Below are 16,819 nucleotides of genomic sequence, written 5' to 3' on the forward strand. Positions count from 1 at the left end.
CTTAAACAGAGCCCAATAATCTACCATTAAATTATATTATTTTAAACAGCCCTGCCCTACTCTATCAATCAGGATTGGCCAGATAACAAATAGTCTTAAAGATCTAAGCTCCTAGGGGCACCTGGGTGGCTCAGTGGGTTAAAGCCTCTGCCTTCAGCTCAGGTCATGATCCCAGGGTCCTGGGATCGAGCCCCGAGTCGCGCTCTCTGCTCAGTGGGGAGCCTGCTTCCTCCCTTCTCTCTCTCTGCCTACTTGTGATCCGTCTGTCAAATAAATAAATAAAATCTCTAAAAAAAAAAAAAAAGATCTAAGCTCTTTATTAAAAGACTTTAACCTCTCATTAGAGCTAACTGTCCACCATGAGTCACATAGTAGGGCTCATTTACTACAGATACTCAGGGACAGAGGCTGATGGAGCCACCCCCGCTTTGAACATCATCAGAAGGCAAAAGCCCGAAGTGAGTTGTGCTCTGGCTGTTCGAGGGTCCACACAGAAGTGAGGTGTTGCCATTTCTGCCCATATCTCATTCGCTCATGAAGTCATATGGCCACACCTAACTTCAAGGGAATGGGGTGAGGCCATCTTCCAATGTGTCCAAGAGGAAAACCCAAAATACTGGGTGAAAAGTGGTAAGATCTACTACATTTGCACATGGTGGACACTTAGCAAATAGCTCTTCAGAAATACTACTATTCACAGACCTGTATCCTTGAAGCAAATAATACCTTATATGTTAATTTAAAAATACTATAAGTAACAAATGAGCTAATAACAAGCATTAACTTGAATTTTCTGATATTAACACTGAAAATCTCATGTAAAACAACAAAAATCCCTTTGAAAATGAACACCATAAGAAAGTGATAGATGTCCTGTGTATTACATAATTCTTACTTATTTTAGCTATTGGCACAGCATTGAAATAGTGAAGAATTTTAAGATTATGACATAAAAACCAGCTCGAAGAAAGATTCTACAACAAAGATAATTGCCATGTATAAATCATCAATTATTCTCTAATGACGTTTTCCAAGATTAAATAAATGAAGGCAGTTACACACTGAAATCAGCCATGTTTCAAAATCAAAATGATGTGAACAACTGAGTACATGTCTTCAAAAGGTAAATTTTGTCATTTGCTTTTGATGAAGTGGATTTCTGAAGATTGAATTTGAATCTAAAATAGGCTCATTTATAAATACATTATTTTCATTTGTTCCAATTTTGGATGTTACTTATATCCTTGAAGAAAAAGAAAAGAGATTAAAGGACTCTACACTCAGAAGTAAAGCAGAGAAGAGCGGACAACAACTGTGTCATGCTATCTTTGTAGAGGATCCCTTCCTGGGAAATGGGCTTAAATCAATAACCACTTTGCAACCAAATTCTTTCTTGGATCACTTGAGTATCTTGTAAAGTAGTTAAAGCCTAAATCCCTCAGGCACACACTAGCTGATGAAAAACTGACTATAAGTTGGCAATTTTAATTTAGATGGTAGTGCTGTACTTGAAAGTAAGAGTGTGACTGGGTTTTAGATACGTGTGTTCATCAGGATCGATAAATTATTTTGGCCTGTACTGTTTCAAGGCCACATAAAGGCAACTTGATGTGATTATACAAGTCAATCTCTAGACATATGGTAATCCTCCAAGCTATCAGTTTGAGAAACCCCTAATTGACTGAATACCACAGGACAGTTATGTCCACATACAGAAAGAGGAGAGGGACGCCTGGGTGGTTCAGTCAGTTAAATGTCTACCTTCAACTCAGGTCCCCAGGGTCCTGGGATGGAGCCCTGCATGGGGCTCCCTGCTCAGCAGGAAGCCTGCTTCTCCCTCTGCCACCGCCCCCCACCCAGCTTGTGTTCCCTCTCTCACTATGCCTCTCTCTCTCTCTCTCTGTCAAATAAATAAAAATCTTTAAATAAATAAATAAATACAAAGAGGAGAGCACAAGGGCTGATTTTCTAGAATCGCTAAGGGTGATAAGACAAACACAGTGCTTCCCCCCTCTCCTTGTACATGTATGCACACACACAAGCACACACACCTGTGTTACTACTATTGTAGGAACCCACTACCATAAGTGCTGCCATCCTCTGTCATGTTAATACCTAAGGCAGCTTTCTCTGAAGCCTGATTGTTAGGACAAGAATCCCTCTTTAACTGATCTTTCCTACCAAAGCGATGAGAAACCTATAACTTTAACACCCTTCTTTAATAGAAATGCTTCTGCTTTCCTCCCAGCTAGATCTTGAGAGGAAAGGGAGCAGTCAATAAAGCTATTGTTTTAATCTGTACTCTTCTTTGATCTTATGTTCTTTGTAAAGGTCCCTAATCTAGAGAAAAATGAACTTGATTCACTCTCTTAGAACCAAGAAATCAGCATTTTCCAGGTTAATGGAAGGGTCATATACTCTGAGAAGAATTGTTCAGAATTTTAAACTTCTTAACTTTCTTTCAATAGATAGGCTCCACATGTAGAAAAAAAAAATCATTCATTTTGAGAAATGGAAAAAAGAAAAGAAAAGAAAAGAAAAAAGATCATAAGATACCAGGAAATAACCATAAGCAATACACTTAACTTTGTCCATGATTTTTTTTTTTTTTGAAGATTTACTTATTTGAGAGAGAGAGAGAGAGCAGAGGCAGAGGAAAAGAGAGAAAGAATGTCAACCAGACTCCACGCTAAGTGGGGACCCGATATGGGACTCAATCCCAGGACTCTGAGATCATGACCTGAGCCTAAATGAAGAGTCAGCCAGTCTCTTAACCAACTGAGCCACCAGGTGCCTCTAAGATTGTTTTCTATTTGATAGCTCATGCTATCTCCATTCTACTGAAGTAAGAAGAATTTATAAACTAATATAATGGATAAATTAGATATTAATATTTGATATTGTAGAGAAAAGACAAGAACAATAAAACATTTTACTTATATTAAGGAGCTCAAAAGTTAGTAATGATTATTTTGCATTTAATCCCATTTATTTAATAAAACCTAAAGAAAATATTGAAATGCTTACTAATTACAAAAATTTCAGCAATCCATTAGAAGACTCTCTTAACTTCTTAAAACAAATTATGTCACTTCTCCCCTGTAGCCCTTATTTCCCTCAACTGTAAAATAACAGGGAAGAAGCAGCTGGTATAACATTCTAACACAGTTCAGAATATTATTATATTTCTCTTTAGTTAAGTTGAAAAAGAACAAAATTGGACATTCCAGCTCTATTCTTAAAAATTTGCTCCATGACAATGTATCTAATGTTTTCACCTCATTTTGTGTTCATATATTGGGAATAACAGCATTTCACACAGAATTGCTGTGATGTCATGCTAATGGTACAAGTTACATGAATGGAATCATGTTAAAATGGAACACAAAAATAATATCTAAAATATACTGAGCACATTATATATGGAAGACTCAAAGTTCTCAAAATGATGCCTGGCATATAGTTAGAGCTCAACATATCTTTAGCCATTATCAATTCATTTAATCTTTACCACAATGTAAGAAGTAAGTACTATTACCATAGTAATTAACATGTATGCGTAAATTGAGGAACAACAAGGTCATGTATGTTATCCAAGATCATAAGCTAAGGAAGGCCACAATTAAACAAAAGCAATGTCGTTCCCAGAAATAATCTCTTAGTAATGCTGTATGTTACCTCTGGCTGTGGAAAGGATATGAAGGAAACTTAATCTTCACTACTTGTGACCATACCATTTTACAAGAATTCCCCTAGAGTGATCATCCTCTAAAATACCAACCATCCCACTAAGTAAAAAAGCATATATAAAAATAAAGTACAACATTTTTCAAAGGACCGCATGTTAAATCTAGGATTAAACAAGATACAGGAACCAGGCTAGAGCTATTATTTCCACTTTTTTCCAGATAAAAATACTGAATTTAAAAAATCCTTAGTAATTTTATTGAGACTCCTTTATAGCTAGATCTTCTGACTCTAAGTCCCATGATTTTGCAACAACCCATGCTGCCCCATCACATATAACTTCTATTTGGATTTGTTAATATATGAGAGACTGACTCCGCATGTAAATTAATGTGTTACCTAATTTTACATGAGGTAGAGCCCTATCTTTATTACACACCATACCTAAACTTCTTTCAAATCTAGGAAACATATATCCAAGTTGCAATATATTCATGTTTTATTTAATGTAGACAAGGAAAATTGAAATAATTATCAACATACATCTCAGTTGACTTCCTGAGATACGTATTTTCAAAATACAAAACCACATCAAACATATTAATTCAGAATATAGAAGTTGGATATCTTTTAGCACTAATAAATATGGTGGCAAAAAAAGACTGTGTAAATAATCTTATGAATTGAGTAAAAGTAAAAATAAAACATCTCATTGCTGATTTCATTTCAAAAGTGTATTCTCGTATTTCACTTTTGGTTAAATTACCTAATTAGTTCTTTTAAAATAGTTTTACTTTTCATTTAGAGTGGTGAGTAATCAGAAAGTCAAAGATTTAGAAAAATAATGAATGATATCTATATATACTCTAATCTTTCCAAATATAATCTTCATAGCTCTAGAACAGGGTGAAAATAGGTATGTATCCAAATGAATCAGCTCCCCCAGAATAGCAACTGAAGTTTTAAACATGAAACCTATTATAATATTGTTAAAATGTTGACTATTAAAGTTACGTGCAATTTATGAACAAAATAAATATTTTACAAAGAGACACTTACTTAGACATACTAGAGGAAACTTTCCCCTCTCCTCACACCCCTCCCCTCCATTTTGTAAAGAGAAAACCAAAAGACACAAAAATGGGATTAGCCCTTGCAAGGTTAATAGACATAATCACTTTAAAGGAAACTTACACCTTAAAAAAGAGAGCGAGATGCACAACACAAAGTGGCGAAACAGCACCGCATACGGCTTCAGCGGAAAAGAATTTCACTTACTTGATTTTACTTTAGGATTTGTTTGTGGTTTTTTTTTTTTTTCATTTAAATTTTTAATTTCGCAGGTCATTAAAAGGGTCTGATTTTCTTTCTTTCCCTCACTGGACCTTTCCTGAGGGACCCGGTTGGTTAAACCCAGTGCTAATTGGGACTCTCCTGTTCCAGCACCGAGGACAGAAATTGCTTATCTCCAGGGCGAAGCTACTCTCTGCGGAGGGCCAGAAGTCTACTTCTCTGACCAAGGAAGAAAAAGAAACGATACCTGGCTCGCCAGCCACTTGTTTAAAAGTCCCCTCTCCTGCGGAACGCACCAGCAACTTCTCAAGAGCAGACACTGAGCAACTCCAAGTCGCACGCCGCCCTTACAAGTCACAAGGAGAGAGCCGCGAGGAAGCGCGAAAGCAGGTCACTTTTTTATCAGCACCCCTCTGAAAGAGACCCGCGATTCCAGTTCAGGCGCTGCGCGAGAGCTCGAGCGTTCGACAAAGCGCAGATGGCTTCAGGGATTAGGGGGGGGGGAAACCAAAATAACCAACCAAACAAAAAAACACCCCGAAGACAGAACGGGCGGCGGGGCCATTCTCTCTCCCCAGTGGGGAAACGCCTTCCTTCTACCACTGACAGCGCAGAATAAAGGAGGAAAGGGAGGCGCAGGGAGCCAGGGCGAGGAAGGGGTGGGGGCACGGGGGCATCTGCAGCGTCCTGGGGCTCAGGAAAGAACATTTTCTCACCACTTAGGCTGTTGCTGGACCTCAGGCTCCTTCCACAGAGACACTGCAGCATATGCACTCCTTTCTTCAAAGAAAGCTCAAGAATCTTCATGGAGAGGCGCGTGTGTGGGGTTCGTCAACTCCCCGCCCACCTCCGCTAATTGTCCAACCAAACGGCGGCCTGTCTTCGGCAGCCGGGTCCCGAGCCCATGGTGCTAGCGTCCCAGGTGGACAGGGAGCCGGGTCCCGGGGCAGGAGCGCGGCGGGCGCAGCGGCCCGGCAGGGAGCGAAGAGGAAGTGCCGCTCCGCTGGGGGCAGCCCCGGGGGAGCCGGCGGCGCGGCCACACCCCAGTAAGCCCTAACGTGACTCTTTGGGACTTCCCGAAGGAAGCGGCAGGGCCGCGGGCGGGAGGGTGAGTGGACGGGCCACGCGGGGGACGTCGCCGTGGGTCGGTGCCCCTTTCCAGGGGCCGGCGCCCGGAGGGACGAGGACAGGGTCCCGAGCCGGCCCTGGCCCTCTAGGTCTGGCGGTGAGCTCGAGGCGCCCTCCCGCCCAGTGCCCCCACCGTGCAGGGTTGCGGGGCGCCGAGAAGGGCTCCGCGGGGCCCGGCGGAGCTAGCCCGGAAGGCAGCGCTCCCGCGGGCTGCGCGCCTGCCGAGGGCGACTCCGGCGTGGGAATCCGGCGGAAGGGAAGCGCCCGCAGGAAGGGCTGGACCCTGGAGGCTGCGGAGCGTCAGAAGCGACTCCAGGGAACCGGGGGGGGGGGGGGGGAGGGTTAGGGAGGCGGGGATGTGAAATAAAGAAAGCTCTTGGGTGCGGGCCAAGAGAGCGAAGGTGTGCCTGGGCACAGCGCGGATGTGGGAGTCTGGACACCTGGATTTTCTGATAGGGGCTCCGTGACCTTGGGTAAGTCACATACCACAATGGGCGCAGAGCGGGAGAGGGTGTGGAATAGAGAACTGCCAACTTCATGATTGACCCCTTGGCTTCCAGTCTCTTGAAAAAGCTTAGCACAAGTGCAGCGGGGTGGAGGGAGGATGGGGTGGGCAGGGGCGAGGGGGTCGAGGGGGCTGAGAGGAGGAGGGGGTCGAGTGAAGCCAGAAGGACAGGAAGGCCTCAGGTGGGGATGGAGAGGCAGATGCGGCGGGAAATCTGAAAACAAGAGCACTTCTCTTTGGTGCGATATTCTGGTAGCTTGTTTCTGCCAACTGGCCCCAGAGATGACCAGTGAGTGAGCTTCTCTGTGGGTTTACCGGTATTGATTTTTTTTTTCTTCGTCAGCAACCTCTTTGGCTTTGTTTGTTGATTTGTGTACTCATTCTCAGAGGCCACCAATGCCCTTTCGGAAGCCTTGTGATTGAAGCATACAAAGAATGCTGACTCTGGGGCCAGACTCCACTCTATCTGGACTCTCAGGACAAGAAGAGATCTTACGGGACAGCGATACAGCAAGTGGTTAAAAGCACAAATGCTGGAGACAAGCAGCCTATATTCAAATTCCTACTAGCTGTGTGACCTTGAACAAATTACTTAACCTCTCTGTGCCTCAGTTTCCTCATCAATAAGAGAGTTAATAATAGCATCTACCTTATTGAAGTTTTTTTTAATTGATATAAAGTAAGTGCTATAGTAGTGTTAGCAATTATTGTTATTCAGCCCCCCACCTGTAGGGTTTTTGATAACTTTCACTTTTCAGCAAACACCTGCCTACATACCAGTGTGGGCATTTCTGCTTGAAGGGTTCAGGTAATAGACTAAAACCAGCTCCCCAGATAGTTCATCGCACAAATCCTTTTAGAAGGTTTATCCTAACATTGAGCCAAAAACTTACTTCATTTTCTTTCTACCCATTGTCCCAAGGCCACTAGCTAGTTGCCTCCTCCCTGCAAAGGAGTGAAAACGGTTTTCATCACCCCTTTCTTCTTTCCCTTTTCTAGGCTAAACCTTCACAGTTCCTGTGACGTTTCCTAAAGGTTGAAGCTTAAGGTTGAAGTTGCCTGGACAAATACTCATGCAAACGTCTCTTCCTTTTTCTTCTCAAAGATAGCAGAAGAAAGATAATCTGAAGGGCCTTTTGAGCCCACAGCCACTGCTGGTTCCACATTCTCTAACTCCTTTCAGAATAGAGCTCCAGGCAAGGCCGTTTGCGGTTCCAAGTCTCAGGTAGATACCCTCCTTCTAGTCGCCTCTCAGCCCCGTTGCTCAGTGAGATCACCAAAGCTCTATGGACTCTCAGGTCCTTGATGATCTTGCAAATCCACTGCACTGTGATCACTGGGGAGGTTCTGAGGCCCAGGCAACCTGTGCTGTGGCCTTTGTCTTCCCAGTTTCTTCCGGAATTAGTGAGAAACTTGGCTCATCTGGGGATTCTGCCCATAGAAATTCCCCATAGAGGGAGAGGCAATTAGCAAAAGGAAAACATCTAAAAATAGCCCTTCATGCTGCAAGCAGAGACAGAGAGTTTTCCAGTAGAGCTCTCCTGTTCTGGAACCCAGTGCCTAGAGCTGTTTCTTTATTTGACAGAAATGCTATTCCTTGAAATGTAGCAAAGGAATAAGATAAGGCCTTGGTTCCCACAAGGAACTTGAGCAGAGTGAGCAGGTTCATGTGTGATTTTAAAATGCACATGACGTCCAGAGCATCAATTTTCATATTTATTATGAGCCTCTCTACCTTCCTGGCAAGGTTACTGCAAAGATTCAGTGAGGTAGAACATATGACAGTGTTTTGACTATTCTATTATCTTTGCAAGACCAGGTTCTATCACTAAATTACCTGGGTTCTAGGTGCTCCTTAATGGTCTAACATAGTGGCTCCTCTATTTGATTATGGGAAGAATTTATGTGTGAATCTTTCCTCTCCTCAGTAGAATTGCAAACTCCTAGACGGCAAGACAGGAAAGACAACTAATATTCAAATGGCCTGCTTCTGTCTTATTTAAATGGCTGTCACAGTGATTCTTACAGTGAAGCATATTCATCACGAAGAAAATGGATTATCACAGTATTTGGGGAAAAAAACAATCAAACTGGGGATCGCATTTATAGATTCTTGTCCATTACAGAACTCTCAGATGATCGCAGATGAAACCAAAGAGAGCACATAACATTTTAATGTAAATATTTTCCTATCATATATTATTGACATTTGATCAAAGTAGGTATAAAAGGGAATGGATCACTGGAGTTTTATTACTGAGACTTCATTTAAAAAAAGAAAAAGTTTCTTCCTCTTATCAGGACTTTGATATACATGCTTGTTAAAGCAATTCCTAACGTAATAACCTGGTTCCAGTTAGGCACATAGATAGAATCTTTCTAAAGTATATTGGGCAGTACTTAACTCATTTCTACAAGTACCATAACATCCCAAAACAGGACAAAACAAAACAAAACAAAGAATCGTAGCCAGGAGCACAATGGATGGTAAGAAAGTGGCACATTTTAGGTTAAGCAAAACTGCCAAACTTTCTGCTACATAATATTACATAAGAATCAAATTTTTACTTGCAATTATATATTTTTATTTTCAATTCAAGATACGTTATTACATAATAACTAAATTTTAAATTATATTATCTGCTTCTAATTAGGATTTTTAAAGTTAAGCATTCTCTCTATTTTCTTATTGACTTTGGGCCAACTCTGCCAAGGGATTCACCAGTGTGGTTTCAAAATGAAACAATTTATCACTTTCTGAGAAGGATTGGAAATCTGATACATAATGATAGGTGAACTTGTTTAAATTCTTAGTATCTAAATTTTTCCTTTGCCTAGTTATTTATTCAGTTTGTATGAGTTTATAACTGTATGAAGTAGTACTGAGATTTTTAAGTGGTGATTTATCTGAGATATTTTTTGTTCATATTAAATAGGAATCTATTGACTCTTGGCTTCAGCTGTGTAATTAATCAGTATATTTATCCTCTTGGAAGCCCACACTGAATCTGTAATAACATATTCAGAATTTTGTCAGGCCCCCAAAATTTTAATGAGTATACTAATGACAAAATGTCTTTTGAATGGAAAGCAACTTTATTTCCACAGAGAAACCAAGACAGAAAGTAAAAGATAAAGACCAGTATGATAGCTAACATAGTATTTTAGTTCTGTATTATAGGTACAGTCTAGTAACTGCCAGTGTAAAAAACAGGCCTGTATTTTATGTCTTAGAAATACGTTCAAATCCAATTTTGATAGGCAACTACCATAAGCTAAATGTTTTCATCTCCACTCCCTAAATTCACATGTTGAAAACCTAACCCCCAAGATATTGGGAAATGGAAGGTTTGGGGAGGCTTTACCATCATGCATGGGATTAGCGCCCTTATGAAAGAGACCTTAGGGAGCTCCCTCTCCCCTTTCACCATGTGAGGACATAGTAAGAAGATAGCCATTTGTGTGCTAAGATGTAGGTCTTCACCAGACAGCAGAGATGCTGGTGATCTTGATCTTGGACTTCCCAGCCTCCAGAACTGTGAGAAATAAATGTTTGTCATATAAGTCACCTAGTACATGGTATTTTCTTGTTAGAACCAACCTTATTAGATAATGCGGCAAAACCAGTCACTAGCTGCTAGCTTACCTAATTTATGACATACATTTACCATTTTTAAAAAGACCACATACATGGGGTTTTTATTTGTATTATCTTCTTCCTCTTGTTCTTTTTTTTTATTCTTCTTCTCCAAACTTTTATTTTGAAATAAATCTAGACTTCTAGTAAAGTTGCAAAATAGTAGAGTTCATGTATACTCTTCACCCAACTTTTTTCAATGTTAAAAACTTACACAGCCAGGGTATAATTATCACAGCTAGTAAGCTCACACTGGTTCTATGCTATTAAATAAACTGCAAAATTTTGAAATTTCACCAGGTGGTTTGTTTTGTTTTGTTTTTCCCTAATACCCCTTTTCTGTTCCAGAATCCAACTTGGATCACTTTGCATTTAATGTGTCTTCTTTGTCTCCTTCCATTTATGACAATCTCTCAGACTCTCCTTGCCTTTCAGGACTTTGACACTTCTAATTAATACTAGTCAAATATTTTGTGGAATTTCATTCAATTTGAGTTTGTCTGATACTTCCTAATGATTCCTATAAGACTATTCATTTTGGCGGGAAAGCCACATTAGCCATGTCCTTTCCTTTCTAGTGCATTGTGACATGATGTCAACTAGTGATATCAGTATCAACCATTTGTTTAAGGTAGTGTCTGATGAGTTTCTATACTATAAAGTTACTTTTTTTTTTCATTTATGCTTGACAAATCTCTTTTTAGGCAGGGAAGGGCAGAGAGAGAGAAGGCGAGAGAATGTTAAGCAGGCTCCACACCCAGCACGGAGCCCAACTCAGGGCTCAATCTCACAACCTTGAGATGATAACCTGAGCCAAAATCAAGAGTGGGATGCTTAACTGATTAAGCCACCCAGGTGTCACTAGTTGATAAATCCCTTGACAAGAAACTTTGAGGCTATGTTAGTATCCTGTTTCTCCTCAAACTTTCATCCACTGATCTTAGAGCATCATTTGATAGATCTTGCTTGCAGCAATGATCATTGTACTGTTTTCCTAATAGTGACTTTGTATTTTCCTCATTCCTTCTATAGTAATGGGAATTCTTCTGTAGGAACTGTACCTTCTCTTCCACTTATTTATTTATCCCATTATTTATTTGTATCAGTATGGCCTCAAGGATATTTATTCTATGGTTTATAATCCAATACTATCATTATTTTGTAACTCCAACTATCCCAGCTGTAGCCACCGGGAAATCCTTCTGGTTGGCTCCTGTGTCCTTTTAGTAAACAACTCCCTAATTTTCTGGCACTACAAGATGTTCCAGGTTTATCTGTTATTTTTCCTGCCCCAGCTCTGGAATCAACTAATTTTCTGAGTCCTAGATGTTTTTATTGGAGAATAGTATTTAGGAACCAAAATCTGGGTGGTAAGTTTGCTCGTTGTTACTGACATATCATTGCTCCCAGACTCTCTTGGTAGAAAGAACTAGAAAATATACATATGTACAAACCCACACATACTCACACATCCTATATGTTGAAATATCTCACTATATAAATGAATAGAAATATCTATATGTATCTATATGTGGATATATTTATATGTAGGTGCATCTATGTGTTGATGTATAATAGGTAGATATCTACAGATAGGTACAGAGATAGAGATCAAACAGAGACAGAGATAGAGATGATGATCACTAACACCTATGATTCCAATCAAACACAAGTTTTGTTTGATTCTTTGCCCTTTCCTTATTTGTAATTTCTTTTTCTGACCATGAAAAACTTTTATTACTTATAATACATTCACTTTTTATTCATTCCTAGAATACACTTAAAGTAGTTATAGACTTCCTAACCAATACTCCTGGGAGAAACGGAACCTCGTCAGAGTATAGAATTTATCCACGGTTGTTTCTGTCTTTAACCTTACGGTATCCAGTCAAAATATTATTTCCATACCAATCAAAAACCACAATGAGATACCACCTTACACTGGTCAGAATGGCTAAAATTAACTCAGGAAACAACAGATGTTGGCAAGGATGTGGAAAAAGGGGAACCCTCTTCTACCATTGGTGGGAATTCAAACTGGGGCAGCCACTCTGGAAAACAGTATGGAGGTTCCTCAAAAACTCAAAAATAGAACTACCCTACATCCCAGCAATTGCACTATGAGATATTCAAGGAATACAAAAAATAGTGTTTCAAAGGGGGCACATGCACCCCAATGTTTAAAGCAGCAATGTCTGCAACAGCCAAAATATGGAAAGAGCCCAGATATCCATCGACAGATGAATGGATCAAGAAGATGTGAGATAGAGACATATGAATACACTCTGCCATCAAAAAGAATGAAATTTTAGCATTTGCAATGACATAGATGGAACTAGAGGGTATTATATTAAGTGAAAGAAGTCAGGGAAAGACAAATACCATATGATTTCACTCATATGTGGAATTTAAGAAAAAAAATAGATGAACATAGGGGAAGAGAAAGAAAAATAAAGTAAGATTTAAAAAAAAAGAGAGAGGGAGGCAAACCATAAAAGATTCTTAACTATAGGGAAAAAAACTGAAGTTTGCTGGAGGGGAAGTAGGTGGGGGAATGGGGTAATTGGGTCATGGGCATTAAGAAGGGCACTTGTACTGGGTGTTATATACAACTGATGAATCATTAAATTCTACCCCTGAAACTATTAATATACTATATGATAACTAAACTGGATTTAAATAAATTTTTTTAAAAACCCATAAATAGGAAATGTTGTAATAACATCATATGCAGACAGATGGTGACTACATTTACCTTGGAGAGCACTGTATAATGTATAGAATTATTGAATCACTATGTTGTACACCTGAAAGTAGTATAATATTGCACGTCAACTACACTTCAACTAAAAAAAGAAAAAAAATTAAACAGACTTGAGGGAAACATGCCAGACTGCAAATAGGAGCGATCTCTGCACATTCGAAGTAAATTCAATTTTTACTTTCTGCTTTGTGATTGCATTTTCCCAGTTTTCTTTAAGGAGAATGTTTGTTTGTTTGTTTGTTTGTTTTCAGCAAGAAAAGTATTTTAGTTGGTTTACTTAAAAAAAAATGAACAACTTTCATACATTAAAAAAAAAGATTAACTCCCAAAGTGACATACGTTAGTTAATTTCTTCACCTTTTTCAGTATATGTTAGTCATCCATTTATAATCCAGTTAAGTTCGTTTGTTATTGCTTGTATTCCATGCTGGCTGATTTTAATTATTTAATTAAAATTAATTAACTTTAATTTTTTCTTATTTGAGTATGTAAAACATTGGTATTGTTCTAAGAGTCAAAACTTTACAAAAAATATTCTCCAGTATGTGTCACTCTCTCATCCCTCCTGTCCTGTCCTGTTCTCATCTCCCCTTCTTTCCACTCCTTTCGCACCCATCCCCTATAAGTAACTGGTCCCTTTAATTTCTGGTTTATCTTCTGTATGCTTTTACACAACTGAGCAGATATCTTCATATACAGTGACTTTTAGGTTATTTCCAATATTTTGCTATTACAAACAATACTGCAATAAATAAGTGTTTTCCATATTGTTGGGAGGGTAGATTCTAGTAACAATATGATTTTTTTTAGTTTTTATTTACATTCCAGATAGATAACATACAGTGTAATATTGGTTTCAGGTGTACAATTTAGTGATTCAGCACTTCCATACATCACCCAGTGCTCATCACAAGTGCCCTCCTTACTCCGCATCACCTATTTAACCCATCCACCCGCCCACCTTCCCTCTGGTAATCATCAGTTTGTCCTCTATAGTTAAGAGTTTGTTTCTTGGTTTTCTTTTCTCTTTTTCTCACCCCTATGATCATTTGTTTGCAACAATATGTTTCTTAGGAATGGGAATGCTCGGTCAAAAAGTAAGTGTATAGGGGGGCGCCTGGGTGGCTCAGTGGGTTAAAGCCTCTGCCTTCGGCTCAGGTCATGATCCCGGGGTCCTGGGATCGAGCCCCATATCGGGCTCTCTGCTCAGCAGGAAGCCTGCTTCCTCCTCTCTCTCTGCCTGCCTCTCTGCCTGCTTGTGCTCTCTGTCTGTCAAATAAATAAATAAATAAAACTAAAAAAAAAAAAAAAAAAGTAAGTGTATAGGTAGTTTGGTTTGGTATTGCCAAGTTTCCCTACAAAAGGCTTTCATGAATTTGGATTCCTACCAGCAATATATGAGGGTGCCGGTTTCCCCACAACCTCAACAACAGAATGCATTGTCGTCCTTTTTTATTTTTATCAGTCTGTGTGCAATGTTGTCTTAATTTGCATGTCTCTAATTATGAGGATGTTTGAACATTTTTTTTTTGAGAGCTTATATTTTTGTAAGGAATTGCCTGTTCCTATTATTTTCCCATTTTAAAACTCACTTTTAAAAGACCAATGTTTACCACCAGGGAGGGCATTGAAATTAAACTAATTATATTAAATTAAATTTTTTTTTAAATGTTGAAAAACATGTTGAGGTAGGAATTCAAAACAAGGTCATTGTCATTGGGAAAACAGAGTAAAGTTTCTAATAAACTTTTAACCCATTCATTCACTCATCCATCCACCCTCCCCACAAATATTTAGACATCAAAATAACTGCCTGCCCCAAAAAACTAGTAAAGGAAGAGAGATACATAAACCATCAGTATAACATAGCTTTGCAGTACTGGTAGCACTGCAGACCTCAGTAAAGTTACAAAGAAGGGATAGTTCATCATGTCTTCTGAGGGTAAGAAGTAAGCAGTTAGAAAAAGCTTCATATAGATTAAGAAACTTGAGCTGCACTGAAGGAGATAACTCTCATTGAAATACACAAAGTCCAATGCTTAATAAATGCTGCGACTTTACCTTCTCACCACACTGAGTAGGGACCACCTCCCCTAAAGAACAGATTCTGCTTGGGAAAGAACAGCACCCAGAAGCCAGACTGTATATACTCCCACCCCTGGCCTATGTCCCATCACATCACTATTAGTTCCAGGGCACTCCCCCTATGCGAATGTCTTACCAGACTCAACAGGCCATGAATTATGTTACTTTTGCAGTCCTTTTCCAATAAAACCAGCTGAGATCAGGTTAATGATTAAGACTTCCAGGCATTTTCTTCCAATCTTCCGACCCCCAGACCCCATCTTTAAATAAATACTACTGTAAGATTTGCAGCTACAATTAGACATTTTCCATTTTCTTCTAATAGCTCTTTAACAAGTTGTTTTGAAAAAATGCAGAGTTTGTCATCTATAAGGAAACTTTAAAGATGAGCTATCTGAGTCACAGGGAAGGAAAATATTTCTATCTTATCATAGCCAAGTATGAGTTGTTCATTGTGACAATCAGTCAATCCAAGAGAGTTAATTCTGGGAAATTTCAAGGAAGTACCAGGGAAGTACCATTTGCTTATTAATCAAAACTCAATACAGAGATGGGGGCCCAGTTCCAAATGGGTATTCTCACTCTCACCACCTAAACACTTCTCTAACCCTAAAAATATCACACATTTCTTTCAGACCCACCACAAATGCCACAGTGTTCTCTCAGGGAAATTTTTTCTGAATGCTATGTTTCCTCTACATAAAATTTACTTTATTCTGCCTCCACATATGTATCTTCTCCAAGAGATTATGAGCCCCTTTATCTATAAATTTAGGTATCTATAGCTCTCATTTTTTAATATCTTTAATACCTAGAACATGTAATAAATTATTTATTTACTACGTACTGACTGAATGAAATTAATAAATTAATATTGAATACTAAATATTAATGTTTAAAAATAAATATTAATGTTTATTAAATATTGATGAAGTGAAATAAAATGGGGATGGTTTATGTGGATTTTCCATCTGGGAAAACTGTATCTCAAATTAAATTAAAACATAATAACCCACAAAGAATTTAGAGTAAGGTTATGAACTATACAGGAGATAAAATTCAATTTTAAATACATGAAAAGTCACACAATTCACTCATAATAAGACAAGTAGAAAATATATCAACAATAAAGTACCATTTTTCAGGGATTAAAATGTTTGCCAACCCAATGTACTGGAGAGAATGTAAAGGAAATGGGACTCTTACATTCTTGGTAAGAGTACACACTGATTGCTTTGACGGATGGCCATTTGTCTCTATCTTTTGAAATTTAAAAAAGCCACTTCTCCCAAATACCTTTTCTAGATATTAACTTCCAGACAGAGTTGCACAGAGGGTACAACCAGTGACAACCACACAAGGTACCAATACAACATTGTTGCTAATGCTATTTGATATAAATGATACCAATCCATCAATAAGGAACTAGTTCAATTTTGGCACTACCTTACAAAGGAATGCTCTGCAATTAAAAAAAAAAATGTAGCAACTCCATATGTATTAAAAAGGACAGACCTTGGAAATTTATTACTAAATTTAATAAGCATATAAAGGAATATTAGAGTATCCTATGATTTGCATGATAGAGAAAAAAAATGTGCATGCATTTATGTTTATAAACTCATGGACCCTTCCTGAAAAGGACACAAGAAACTGGCATCAGGTATAGTGTAAGGGAAGAAGATTGGGATACTGGAAACAGGGGAGACAGGGAGACTGC

At 38.9% G+C, this 16,819-nt stretch overlaps 1 protein-coding gene across 1 annotated transcript in view; it reads right to left on the reverse strand.

Moving 5' to 3' along the window:
- The window catches only part of FGF12 (fibroblast growth factor 12), a 377,880-nt gene extending 371,543 nt beyond the window's left edge, over window positions 1–6,337 (reverse strand). The window contains exon 1 of the mRNA XM_080826118.1: window positions 5,697–6,337. Within this exon, the coding sequence (XP_080682244.1) occupies window positions 5,697–5,787 (91 nt within the window). The 5' untranslated portion in view covers window positions 5,788–6,337. The remainder of the gene's footprint in view (window positions 1–5,696) is intronic.
- Window positions 6,338–16,819: the final 10,482 nt, after the last annotated feature.

The sequence above is a fragment of the Martes martes genome (assembly GCF_963455335.1).
Source record: "Martes martes genome assembly, chromosome: 1".
Taxonomy (NCBI): domain Eukaryota; kingdom Metazoa; phylum Chordata; class Mammalia; order Carnivora; family Mustelidae; genus Martes; species Martes martes.